The sequence below is a fragment of the Lactuca sativa genome, chromosome 9 (genome assembly GCF_002870075.4).
Source record: "Lactuca sativa cultivar Salinas chromosome 9, Lsat_Salinas_v11, whole genome shotgun sequence".
Classification (NCBI taxonomy): Eukaryota; Viridiplantae; Streptophyta; class Magnoliopsida; order Asterales; family Asteraceae; genus Lactuca; species Lactuca sativa.
Window position 1 is genome coordinate 19,055,000 of NC_056631.2, and position 14,408 is coordinate 19,069,407.

General features: G+C 34.8%; 1 protein-coding gene across 1 annotated transcript; it reads right to left on the reverse strand.

Annotated features, from left to right (window-relative positions):
• Positions 1-12,576: 12,576 nt before the first annotated feature.
• Positions 12,577-14,369, reverse strand: LOC111876549 (protein GLUTELIN PRECURSOR ACCUMULATION 3-like). Its single transcript, XM_042898371.2, has 10 exons — positions 14,302-14,369; positions 14,186-14,214; positions 13,981-14,077; positions 13,834-13,889; positions 13,626-13,733; positions 13,473-13,529; positions 13,211-13,302; positions 13,043-13,127; positions 12,784-12,936; positions 12,577-12,677 (listed from the first exon to the last, which is right to left on the reverse strand). The coding sequence occupies exons 1-10, from the start codon at positions 14,367-14,369 to the stop codon at positions 12,577-12,579; spliced, it is 846 nt and encodes a 281-aa protein (XP_042754305.2).
• Positions 14,370-14,408: the final 39 nt, after the last annotated feature.

Below are 14,408 nucleotides of genomic sequence, written 5' to 3' on the forward strand. Positions count from 1 at the left end.
GTGAGAGTGGACACCCATTAAGTCGCTATTTTATAGGCAACAACCTTATACCCACCTTATAGACCGGCTTCGTGAATGAGGCCTACTAACGGTAAAACGACTTGTTCTTATACATATATATAATAATTAACCATTAATGTTATAAATAGTATAAGTGTTGAATTTTAACTTATGAATTAAAGGTTCATAAAAATGAAGACTCTTCATTTTCATGTAACTTATGTGTTTTAAGTGCGTGTTAAATAAAAGTGACCTTTGGATATCCATAACTTGAGGACAAATTATGGACTCCATTAAAACACATAAATGATCAAGAATTAATTCTAAACAATTCAGCAAATAATTCCTATCATCTTCTAAATTCATAAGAACATGAACATGATCATCAAAATTTCAAGAATTATATGAACACATAAAATCATGGAATTTTGATTATAACTTTGAAATTGGTCCACCATCATCATTACCACATCAAAACAGGTTTTATGAGTTCAAAACAGTTTAAGGTAATGATTCTAGACCAATTCCAACACCAAAACTCAAAGATATGCTGTCGGGGTTCCAACTCGTCGAGTACATGAACCAACTCGCCGAGTTGGATTGGTTTTGCCTTGGACTTGTCGAGTCCCTTCATGGACTCGGCGAGTCAGCTGTGCAGACAGCATAAAATCTTCGATTTTCAGCAATTTGCATCAAGTATTCAAACAAGCAAGCCTAGGCTCTGATACCACTGTTGGGTTTTGAGCAATCTAATACTTCCTAAGTGTGCATGCAACCCTAATAAACCTTGGATCTATGTTTGTCTAAATACATGCAAAATAATAATTTTTCCAAGGTTCATAACCTATCTAACATGGCATGGGGTACTTTTAAACATAAAAGAATTAGATGAGATTACATACCTTTTGATGATGAGTTCAATTCCTAAGGAGTTTGAGGGCCAAGCACCAATAGTTTGAATGCCTCAAATGGAATCACAAATCACCACAAACTCTTGGAAAACTTTGAGAGAGTGTACACACACTTGTAAAATCGGTCACACACAAACACACACACTAGTGCCACTAGTCACTCTAGTGGCCATTTCATGCAACATAAGCATGCTTATATAGTGTACATGATTAGGGTGAAACCCTAATAACCCATGACCTTTCCTTTCCCAAGGATCCATGGGTTAAAAGCTCCATGGATCATCCATGGACTTCCATACAAGCCTAACCCATTAACAAATGAGTGTTAGCCCACACCATATAAAACCAATAGCCCATAATCTAATTAGTCTTCCTTTTAATCTCTAAATTAATTCATAATTAACTTAAGACTAAGACTAATTAAATAACATGACTTCATATTAATATATTATAACTTATAATATATTAATAAACATATGTGTATAACTCTCATAAAATTATCCATAAATAGTTTGGATGAAATGCAACCCAAATGGACCATGCCGGGTCGGGTCAAGTATATACCAAATAAGTTATGGACTTAGACACCTTATCCAACATCAACTGCGGTGTCCTAGGAGGCATCAATTGTGAAACAATTCCGCATTCCTTGAGGTAGTCATAGAATTCCATACTAAGGTACTCATCTCCTCGATCGGATCAGAGCATCTTAATTTTCGTGCCCAGTTGATTCTCCACTTCCTGCTTAAACTCTTTGCACTTTTCAAAGGTTTTTGACTTGTGCTTGATTAAGTAGATATACCCATATCTGTTATAATCATCGGTGAAAGTCACATAGAAGCGGTTTGCATCCCTTGTGGTGGATCTAAAGGGCCCACATACATCGATGTGTATGAGATCTAATAAACCCTCACCCCTTTCACAAGTTCCAGTGAAGGGTGACTTGGTCATCTTTCCAAGTAAACAAGACTCACACGTGTCATCGTCCTTAAGGTAGAATGACTCCAACACTCCATCCTTTTGGAGTTGGGCTATGCGCTTCTTGTTGACATGTCCAAGACGACAATGACACAACCGTGCTTTATCCAAACCATTGGAAGAATCGATATGCAACACATCATTTCCTAAGTTGTCTACAACCATCACAGTTTCATATATTCCATTACAAGGCAATGCTTCAAAATAGAAAGTACCATTCAAGAAAGCATTAATAGAACCATTTTCATTATTAAACGAAAATCTAAAACCTTGTTTATACAAACCATGAAAAGAAATTATGTTTCGTGTCATTTATGATGAATAGAAACAATTATTCAAATCTAAATCTAGCCCACTACTAATCACTAAAGAGTAAACTCCAATTTTGGTGACAGATGACGCTTTCCTATTCCTCATGATCAAGTTTATTTTCCCATGATCCACATCCCTCTTCTTCATAGACCCTGCAAATCAGAACAAATATGAAAACCACATCCTATATCAAGGACCCAAGACATAGCATGTGATGAGTTATTAGATTGAATATTATAAATACATGTGCATGATGGCTTTATCTTCCCATCCTTGATATCTTGTAGATACTTCGGGCAGTTTCGTTTCCAATGCCCTTTCTCGTGGCAGTAGTAGCACTTTGCTTCCTTTGGGTTTGAAGAAGGAGCAGCAAGACCAGCTTTGGTTCCACTTGAAGAGGTACAATCGTGAAACTTTCCCTTGTGGCTCTTAGAAGGAGCCTTCCTTTTCTTTCCCTTTCCTTGCCTAATTGCCAAGACAGGGGCACCAGTAGTAGGAGTAGATGCAAAAGATTTGCATTTCAGACTACTCTCAGCAGTCCTTAGTAGGCCTTGAAGCTTGCTTAGAGTGACCACTTCCTTGTTCATGTGGTAGGTCATACGAAACTGGTTGTAGAAAGGAGGTAAGGAATGTAGAATAATATATATGGTCAGCTCGTCATCGAAGTTAACATTTAACTTCAGCAAGCGGTCCACATATCTCTGCATTTTCTACAAGTGGGCCATGATGGACTCTCCATCCTTCATTTTAGTAGTGATCATCGCAGCGATGATCTCATACCGTTCCTGCCTAGCACTTTGATGGTACCTTTCCATCAAATCTTGGTGCAACTCGTAGGGATAGTAGTCCTCGTAGGACTTTTGGAGTTCCGCAGTCATTATTGCGAGCATGATGCAATGAACCTTCGTAGCATCTCGCTTGTTGGTTTCATAAGCAACGATTTCTTTGGGAGTAGCAGTGTTGACAATAACCTTTTTCAGTTCCTTATTTAGAACATACTCCTTGTCCTCGTAACAGGTGACCATGCGAATGTTGTGGATCCAATCATTGAAATTGGAGCCATCAAATATCACCCTCCCACACAAGTTCATGAGTGAGAATGAGCCGGAAGGGGTCGAGCCATAAGCATTTTTATTTTTCGAAGTAGACATCTGAAAAAGAAAAGGAACACAGTTTAGATTAGATAAGAATCCCCAATTAAACACCCAAATGAGAAATTAGGGCTAGGACCCAACACAATTATTTATAATTCAGAAGAGGGATGTCGTAATCTAATTGCAAATAATTTGAAGGTAGGTAAATGACCATTTACCAATTTCCACCATGAAAAACAAAAAAGACAATTAAGTTTTAAATGTATTGAAACTCCTAGATCCTTTTGAGATTCATTGAACTTTTCAATGGCAAGTTTAAATCTCGATATCCCCTTCAAGTTTGTGATTCAGATACCGAGGATCACAAACAAGGTGTGAATAACTATGCTAATATACTTGGTACTCTCGACGTCATTTATCACCTAATCCATGTGCCGGTTAACCACATATGCTCCATTGATCTATGATAAACATCGAGCCACCCTTTTACCACCATTGCTAGTCCATATTAGTGTGTTGGTTATCCATTCATGCTCCACTAAAGACTTGGTAGGGTGCAAAGTGTAATTTCATGGAATATCATCATTTCACATTTTCCCGTTCGGCTAACGACCCTCCACCAATCAAGGAAGCAGTGAGTGAGAGTGGACACCCATTAAACTGTCATTTTATAGGCAACAACCTTATACCCCCATCGGCTTCGTGAATAAGGCCTACTAACGGTAAGACTAGCTTAATCTAATATATATATATATATATATATATATATATATATATATATATATATATATATATATATATATATATATATATATTACTCTTGTAATATTATAAAAGTATAATGGTTGAGTTTTAAACTTGTAAAATTCTATGATTTAAAATTTAAATATTTCAAAATTAAACTTTTAATCAAAAAATAAAATTCCAATACTTGAGGGCAAGTTTTGAAACTTTTCAAAACATCATTTAGATCAAATTTGAAAAATTATTAATTAATCATATTATTAATATTTATCACATAATTTGACCTAATCTTTTTCTTTACAAGAGAATTCAAATAAAAAATACAAATGATTAAATTTATCTTATAAAACAAGTAATTATCTTAGTTATGACAATTATCCTTCAATTGAATTAGGATAATCAATACCATATTGAAAAAATCGAGTTTTATCAGTCCAAATCATTTTTAATTAGTAATTATCCCAATTCAATTTTAGTCAAAATCCCAAAAAATCAACCACCAGGCGAGCCGAATCGCCGGGTCATAGAACTGGACTCGTCGAGTAGCCCTGACTCGTCGAGTTCATCTGGTGACTCGACGAGTCCATCAGTCAGAGGCTGAAATTTTCGAATTTTGAGCTTGAACAAATTATCTATGCATCAAATACAAAAGAGAAACAATCTAGGCTCTGATACTACTGTTGGGTTATGAGCAAAACAACATTCCTATGGTGTTCATGCAAACCCTATTACTTGGATCTTGTTTTTCTATTTATACATGCAACAATTGTCCAAGACTTGAAAACCTTAATCTAGCATACAATAAAACTTAAAATCAACATAAATAAACTAGTAAGAATGTTACCTTGATTGTTGCTTAAAGATCTTGAGCTTTTGAGAACCTTAGCACCTCAAATGGTGTGCCTCTAATAGATCACAAACACCAAAGAAAGTTGGAGAATATTAGAGAGAGAGGGGGAAGGTAATTTAGGCTCTTGAACTCTTCCTAGGGTTCTGGTAGCCGAAACCAAGAAGCCTAGGGACCCTTTATATAGGTGAGGAATTAGGGTTTCAATCAAAGTCCTCTTCTAAGCAACCCACAAGAACATTCCAAAACAAGCCCTTCGATGAAATCTTATGGGCTATCCATAAGGATTCCACTCCCTATCTTTAGGGTTTCCTCAGCCCACATTGCAATTATCGAATAATTACAAGTTTAGTCCCCTTAATTCAATTAACCTCTTTTGACCACAAAATTAATTATAAATTAATTCTTGACCAATATTAATTAATTAATATGATTTCTCCTTTAATATATTATTCATATAATATATTAATAAATCATAATAACCTCTTTCTCTATTATTTATCCAGTCAAGCTACTTCGGTGAAGGCAACCCAAAAGGACCATGCTATAACCGGGTCAAGTACATACCAAATATAGTTATAGGTTTAGACACTAATCCAACAATTTGAAAATATTGCACAACAAAAACTGGAAAAACATCGATTTATTCAAATCCCCCAAATTGAATTGGATATTACTTCAAGAATTAACCAATTTTCTACAACTCTTTAAAGAAACAACTTTGTTATCAGGTGTTTCCTTCCATTCAAGTCATTTAGTTTTAAATACAGGTGGCAACCGTGTCGGGTCGTGTCAGGTTCTGTCGTGTCGAAACACTAAACAGGTTGAAAGTATTTGCCCTAACCTGATCCGTTTAATTAATGTGTCGTGTCTTGTCAACCCGTTTATTTCCGTGTCGGGTTTCATGTTAGGGGTATACCTTGAAATATTTTGTGTCATGTGAGGTTAAAAGATTGATCTTGTTAAAAGAGTAGGAGTTAGGTAGGCGGAAAGGAAAAAAATAATAGTATGGAGGCGGAATAGATGAAGTCATAGCAAGTTCAGATGACAAAATTGAAAGAGCGGGAGTTGGGAGGTGGAAGACAAAATCATGAGGATGAGAGTGGTCAAAGGGACTGTGTAGTTTGAGAGAAAACGGAAAAACTAAAAATAAAGTCTTGATCTAGACGGCTAAGTCAATTCAACATTAAAAAACGGCTCAATCAAATGTTTTCTTCCAATTATTGTTTTGGTTTTGTATCTTTCTAGTTTATTTAAAGAATTCAAAAAACTTGCATATAAATAAACGACTCATTTTTTATTCATATTCAAGTTGAAATTCTCAACACTAACCCTAACCGTTTAATTTTCATATCGTGTCGTGTTAACCCGTTTATTTAAACGAGTTGAAATATCTTACCAACACTTATTTATTTCGTGTCGGGTTTGTATCAGGTTTTGTGTCGTATCAATTTTTGCCACCGATAGTTTTAAATCAATTTTTTTTGTTACGACGGAAGAGTAAGCTTAATATGAATTGCTAAATAATACAATATTTTTATACATGGTTAAAATAATGAGGAAAATTTTCTAAAATATATTCGGAGTTGTATTTGATTTTCATTTGTGTCGTCGTCTTAACTTTTTCTGTAAATTTAGGCAGTGTAGATTTTCAATTGAAAAAGTTGCGGCAAATTTAAATATAGTCCAACTCAAAACATATTTCATTGAAAAACTATTCCACCATAAAGGTCCATTTACGGGTCAGGGCCATACAAGCCTATTTGAGATCCTAACAATGTCATGGCATGCTCAATTATCTCTTAACCTAGCTATGTTAGGCTCTTTAACCGTTGTTGTAACTCACCATATGTATGTCATGCCCCCTTATCCATATCTAGCTACTGACTATGGTAAACAACTGTCATTCTTCACACATCATATGTGGATTGGTGGATTTCTCATAGTTGGAGCATCATATTGTTCAACTTTTCATCCGCATGTGAGGCGACTTTTCTCATTGTACCCATGGGTCGAAGGCACTAATGCCGGCCTATTATTGTGTTGTTTCGAATGATAGCTGTTATGTGGCTTATATGGGTTTGTATGATGGGTTGAGTTAAACCCTAGGGTAGGGCCCACTATCGTATGTTTGAGTTGAAATAGATCACAGGATGAAGCCCATATGTGTTGATCGGGTTGTAATACACCCTAGGGAGAGGCACAGGGTTAGGTTCATATATGTGCATTGCGTCGAGATATACCCCAGGGTTAAACCTAGTTGTATGATTGATATGTGGTACTTTGGGGAACTCACTAAGCTTTAGGCTTACAGTTTATGTTTATGGTTTCAGGTACTTCCGGTTCGAAAGGGAAAGGGCCCAAAGTGATGACAAAAGACCCTCCCCTCATTATTTCCGTATTTTGAATAATTGTACTATGGTACTTTTGATATTATATTTGGTGATGGTTTTTGGAACAATTAATGAATGAAATTGATAGTCCTTCAATGAAAAATTTTATCACTGTTTTTGGTTTGTTACACATGTCCTCATGTATTTGCATTCGAATTATATTATTAGTATCAACTATTTATGAGTATCATATACCCATCAAATGCTCACATACAAAGAATTACATTGTTTTTGTCATAATTTCTCCCAAAACCATCTAGAGTAAATTACATGAATGGTCCCTATGGTTTGGGGTAATTTATGTGTTTGGTCCCTAAGTTATTTTTTAACTCGGAAGGTCCATACTATTTGTTTTTGTTATGCGCTTGGTCCCCACTATTTATTTTTTTACGCGTTTGGTCCCTATCATATCAAAAAAATTATTATTTAAATAAAAATGGCGTGGGTAGATAAAGTAAGGTGAGGGGTGTGGGGTTGGATGAATTTGAGCATTCTAATTGGATTTGTTGCTGTCAAATATCATCTAGGTCATAGAATCCAATCCCATTTCATCATCAATAATAATGCCCATAGTTTGGGTTTTCTAGGGTTCATAAGGGTTTTCACCCAATTCATCAAATCTGTCAATGGGATGATTAGATTGAGATTGGTATCATCAAAAATACTCAAGGGGTATTATAAAACTAAAGCCTTATCATTTGAAGAAGATAATTTTGACATTGGGGTTCAACCCACTTCAAAAATTTTAATTTCTACAACAAAGGGAAGAAGATATACCTTGAAACCCTTGATTTCCTGCATAACTTGCTCCAAATGAACCAAGAGAGCTTTAGATTGAATCCTAGGACTTGATAAAGAATACATTGACATTATATAGACATTCCCCTCTCTTAATCGATCTCTTTTTGCTGGAAGAAGAGAGGGTGCATTCTTATTTTTAGATTTTTCACATTTGGCCCTTCTAGTTTGAGTATTCTTTCCAATTCCTACCATAAACTCAATATTTGTGATTTTAACTCAATTTTTGACATAAAAATACGATATCCATACATTTTCTAAGTTTTTTAGTCACTTCCATTAACTGAGTCAATCATTTTGTCAACTCACTTTCCTAATTTGTTAGTTTTGGCCCTTTAACTTTTAAAATGTTATTATTTTCACTTTTAACTTTCAAAACTTCATAATAAATAATGACATGATTTTTCCTTGATGATTTAACTATATAAATCATATTTCATTGATTTAATTTATTAATTTAAGAAATTAGTCTAAAATTTTAGGATTTTACATAAACTGCACTGGCTTTGTCATAAGATAATATAGTGAAATTGGTCGTCGGTCAATGAAGTTCTCGAAGAAGGTTATGAATCCAACTGATTTCTGCTACAACATTCGCAACTCCATGATACTCAACTTCCATGATAGACCGTGATATAATACCATGAAGTATACCATGAAACAAGGTTGTCCTCTATAAATACACGGTAATATAAAGTGGATCTCTGAGTAGTTGGGCATCCCCCAGTCAGTGTTAGAGTAAGCGGTGAGGTCTAAAGAGGGAGATACTTGAAGTTGTAGACCATAATTAAGATTGCATCGAATATACTAAAAAAACCATTTGGGAGAATGAAGATGAGGTTGTTTAGGGTCGTGCATGTATAAGCACAACTACTACATGACAAAAGCAAAGTTTGGTCTATTGAAAACCAAGATTTCAAAGCGCTTTGGCTAGACTACGATATAGTGATAAAATGGTTAATGGTGCAAAAGTGACGCCTAGCTTCTCAACCGGCTCTGCTAGTGTCCGGGAAGGGTTATAATTGAGCATGCAAGCCTGTTCAAGAATCTTAACCACATATTTTTGTTGCAAAAAAAGACCAAAGGAATATAGAACAACATGGATGCCCAGAAAATAACTCACAAATGACTGCAAAAAATAATCTACTAAAGAAAATTAAATGACGAAGCCTTGAGGATGATGTCGTCTACATATAGAATGATGTATGATGTGGTTTGGTACGATGATGCTTACTAAGAGTGATGAGGTTGAGCAATCATTCTGAAACCCAATTTGAAGAGCATGTGGTGATTTTAAGGTTCCAAGCTCAAGGCGATTGCTTAAGGCTATCTAAAGATCATCGTAAATAGCAAGCATGGTCGAGAAACTGAGGGTCTCAGGGGTCAGTGCATATATATATATATATATATATATATATATATATATATATATATATATATATATATATATATATATATACACACCAGTGTTGCAGAAATCGGCCGATTAATCGCTAATCGGACCTCAACCGATGAGATTTATTGCTAATCGGTCACTATAATCGGGTTTGGTCAATACAGGTCAAAGTCGAAATTAACCGGACCTAATCGGGTTTGGTCAACGTAGGTCAAAGTCGGACCTAATAGGCCTTAATCGGACCTAATCGCCGATTAATCACTTTTTTGTAGGATTAAAAATAGATTTACAAATTTTTGAAAAAATTTCTTAATAATTAATGGTCCCCGATTAATCTTTCGATTAATCCCTAATCGTTAGTCCACCGATTAGCCAGAAAAACGGGCCTTATAGCATGCACAAGAACCACCACTACTAGAAAAAAGGCCTTTTACGACGCTCATTGCGCGTCGTAAAACGCTCAGACGACGCGCAAATGCGCGTCAAGGAAGGCCCTGTCATAACGAGAGACGACGCGCTTGTGTATCATTAAAGCCGCTGTCAAGAAAGGCCCTGTCTATAGACGACGCGCATTTACGACGCACATTTATGACACGCAATGCGTATCATTAAAGCCGCTGTCAAGAAAGGCCATGTCATAAATGAAGATGACACACATTTTTGCGTATCGTAATTTTTATTTTAATTTTTTTAAAAAAAAATTATTTATAGGTTTACTAATTTTCAAATTAAATTTGCATTTCATGTCTCATAATAGAAAATAAAATACCATATACAAAAAATACAATCCATTGCAAAAAAGTTAATGTCATACAAAATAAATAATAAAATACAATAAATAAGAAAGATAATTCATTGCACTAAAATGCAAATACAAATAATCATGGCTAACTACATAACCTAATACTACGTTGCTATTAAGGGACATCATCATAACTCACAGAAGGTCTTGGAACAATGTTCGCATCATCAACTCTTACACCAACTTTGCTTTAGTAGATGACTTTCACACAATCAATATTGAAATAGATGCTACTCGGGCCACCATAGATGTTGCTCGAACTTACCGAGCTCAAACTTCCTAACCAAAACCCAAAACCAAACAAACACCATATCAGACACAATATTTAAATCAAAAATAAAAATGTAATGAACAGAACCTTGAAAATCATAAAACAAAACTTAAAATTTACATGAATTAACCTTCCTATATAAGTGCTCCAACCTTGTGTGGGCCCAATTCCTTGAGAATAAGGAAGAAAAATTTGTAAATAAGTTAGAAATAAATAAATTTTTGGAATTGGAAATTAAATTGTTTGGATAATATCATGAAAATAAATGAAGGATTTCATAAACCAACCTGTTCTCTTGCCAAATTTACCCATCCACCATAAACATAACCAAGGGCAATTTCTGTAGGTATGCACATGTAAAATATTCCCAACCAAGTTGTTCTCTATAAGAAGAAAAAAAAGATAAATATGTTATATTTATATAGGGGTATTATCGTCATATGTAGAAATATTGGGTGATTTGTAGAAAAAGATGGAACCTGAGATAATTTCTTGAAAGATTCATTCATTTATCTCCTTCGATAACTCTATGTATGTCTTGAAACAATGGAATGAAATCAAATGTTTCTGAGTGAGTCGGATTAAAATTTTAAAGATTATTAAACATAACCAGTTGCTAGGAATAACCAACCAACAGAAGAATTTAAAATAGACAAATAATAAGCAAGAGGACTTTAATTAAATAAAGTACATTATTACCAGCTAGCAATTTTGCTTTCACAAACTGCAAAAAGAAAAAAAAACTTAAATTTATAGCTCTTGAAATTACTATAATAAACTAATTTATGATTTGTTATTACCTGGCGGAATAGCACCCATGCATAACCGGTGTGGTGAATAGTCTCTGTTATTCCCAAGATACGCCACGTTGACTTTAGAAGTTCAAGTATTTCTTCCACTTCCTGCATACATTCATAAAATATAGCTGTTTGTTATGCATCATCATCATATATGCTACTTCCATTTCTTTCTTAAGGCTTGTTAAAGCTACGCAATAATGTTGCCACTTCTTGCATTTAACTCCACTAGTAAATACAACATTAGAAGTTTAATGTTAATCATGCTACCATGGTTTGTAAGGGTACAGGTGGAGGGAGGGAATTTAATCAATTTATAACAAAATCATGCTTAACATTGGATATAAAATTTACATACCTCAGTTAGTTTCCCCTCATCTAGAACATAAAAAATGCTGGAAAGAAGTTTCTCATATAATCTGACATTCAAATGATACCCATCTGCCCAATGACATACTTCACCAGTTAAATCACCACGAGCTGGCCTCTCTGCAAGTGCAATGGCAATCTCCCTCAAAGATCTCAAACATTTTATGCGTTGAAGTTCACCCACAGAAGGTGCAAATGACTGAAATAAGACAAATTTAAAAAATGATAAAGTAAGAGCAATAGAGCATAGCATATGTAAAAACTAAAAAGATCTCATTTTAACCTCAGATTCTTCAATTCTTGCCAATAGAATCCTCATTTCACTTGCTTTGCGACCAGATTCTCCAAATCCCACAACTGGGTGATTCACAAGTCCTTCCTCCAACATATTCAACTGAACTAACACAACATTGGATCAAACATCTTACATCAATATTAGTTAAAGTTGGAAATTTACTTATACATGCCCATGAATAATATGATAAGGCTACGAAACAAAACGGAGAGAGAAGGTACCCCGAAGCTCCTGCAGCAGCCAGAAGGATTTCATAGGCAGATTCACGAAGATCGTCATCAGTTATACCTGAAGAAATGACCAAACACATAACTTAACACACCAATTTCAGAAGATGATACAATATTTTCATAAAACTTTCCATCATTTGTTTTTACCTGTTGCAAATGAAGGCAAACCCACAACAAGATCAGCAGTATCATTCATTGTTCTCCTTGAATACCTGCAACTATTCAGTTCCTCCAACTTCCTTACAAGTACCTAATCGTTTTTTGGACTCAGTACACCACTAACTTTGTTTTTATGTGTACTCTAATTGAATTCAAAAAACCAATTAGGGACTAAATGAGTCAAAAAGTGAAAGTTTGTTGCTGAACTGATACCTTTGTTTCAGATTGGAAGTCATTCCGGGTCTCTTGAATTACTTCTGATCGCTTTGAAATAGGATCATCTAAGATTTAATAAATAAAGTTCATGTGAATGAGATAAACTAAAACTTTATGGATTATGGATAATTTGAAAATATGAAAAGTAAATAAATATTAAATATTAAATACCTTCAGGAACTAACCACCATAGATCACCAAATGTGAGTTTTCCATCAAAGCCACCAAATAAGAGATAACATGGGCCAATACATGTCATGGAGTGGTAAGCACGTGCAGCAGGAGCTTCAGTATTAGCTGCAAGGCGTTTCCACTGCACAGACACTAATAATAAAACACAATAACACAACACACAATAAAAAAAAATATAACAAAAGAACATAAACTATTTTTTTTAAATCTTATGTGAAAATGACTGACACTGACTCACCCCTGTCTAAAACAACACAATCATTGTAGTAAACATCATAGCGACTCAACCAACCACCGGTTCCATGGCCTCCAAACATGAGAAGCTGAAAAAGATATAATTTTTTTTAAATAATAATAATAATAATAATGTTAATAAAAGTTGAAATTTGAAGAAAAGGAGACTAACATAGTGGCCTCCATAGGTGACAGTATGCCCGCATCGGGCAGTTGGAGCTTGCCCGGGCAGCTTTAACTGTGTCCATCCAGGTGCTTCGTTATCTTCCTTACACAAACAATTCAAACAGATACTTCGTTAGTATTAAGACAATATAGTTTTACGGGAAGTAAGGGTAAAATGGTCATTTAGTCACGTTCAGAAGGTTTATTCGGTCTATAAAAGTAACAGACTTTATGTATATAACATTTTATCCATACATCATTACCCATACCTTCTTCAATGAGACCCTTTAAAGCCCATAAATCACCCATGATTGGTCCTCCACCTCCTGCCAAAAGATCAATAGAATGATTAGAATCATTATTAAATAATTAAATATTATGAAAAAGAATAGAAAAAAAACAGGCATTGAATTTGAGGTCACCTCTGCCACCATATACAAGCAACCGTTTCTCAACCATAGTGGCTGTATGACCACACCTTGGTGGTGGCAATGTTCCTGTAACTGCTAACTCTCTCCACTCCAATGACACTATTTAAAAATCATAAAACATAAAGATAATATTCATCATCATAATAGTAAATGCATAAATAAAAGTAAAAGGATAAGATTTTTAAGAAAGAAACATTACTTGTATCCAAGACAAATACATCTGATAACCACTTTTTACCATCCCATCCACCATACCTATAATAAGCATGTAAGGGACCATTATTATTAAGGTATGTATGTACATATGGGTAACAAATAGGGAATAATTGTGAGTAGCAATTCTGACATTACTATTTTATGGTTCCTAATGGCTGAAGCAGCAGCAAAATCTCTTGGTGAAGGTAAATCACCAAAGCTGGTAAGTTCAGACCATTGCCATATATCTGGACATGTAATTCGATGTGAATGAAGTATGCATCTTGATCTTTGGTGAAAAGTAAGTTGGAATTAATAGTTGTTGAGTAAAAAAAAGTTTATAGTTAATAAATTACCAGTATCTAGGACCCAAAAGTCTCCCAATCTGCATGTTCAAGTATTTTTGTTAGTAAAACTGTGTCTTCGGTTGTGTTGTTGAAGTAGGCCCAGTAAAGTACGTAGTCAATCCAACTTCCTTCCACACAATCTTCTTTTCTCAATCCCAATTCCGGGAAGTTTTTGGTCATTAGAGCCAACCATCTTCTCCCCAAATCACTCAAAACCCTAACCCCTAATTCA

Coding starts and splice junctions, on each gene's coding strand:
- LOC111876549 (XM_042898371.2), bottom strand. CDS start 14,369: ATGGTTGGCTCTAATGACCAAAAACTTCCCGGAATTGGGATTGAGAAA. Junction 13,734..13,833: donor TGTATTTGTCTTGGATACAA/GTAATGTTTCTT, acceptor ATTTTTAAATAG/TGTCATTGGAGTGGAGAGAG. Junction 12,937..13,042: donor TTGTGTTGTTTTAGACAGGG/GTGAGTCAGTGT, acceptor TTTTATTATTAG/TGTCTGTGCAGTGGAAACGC.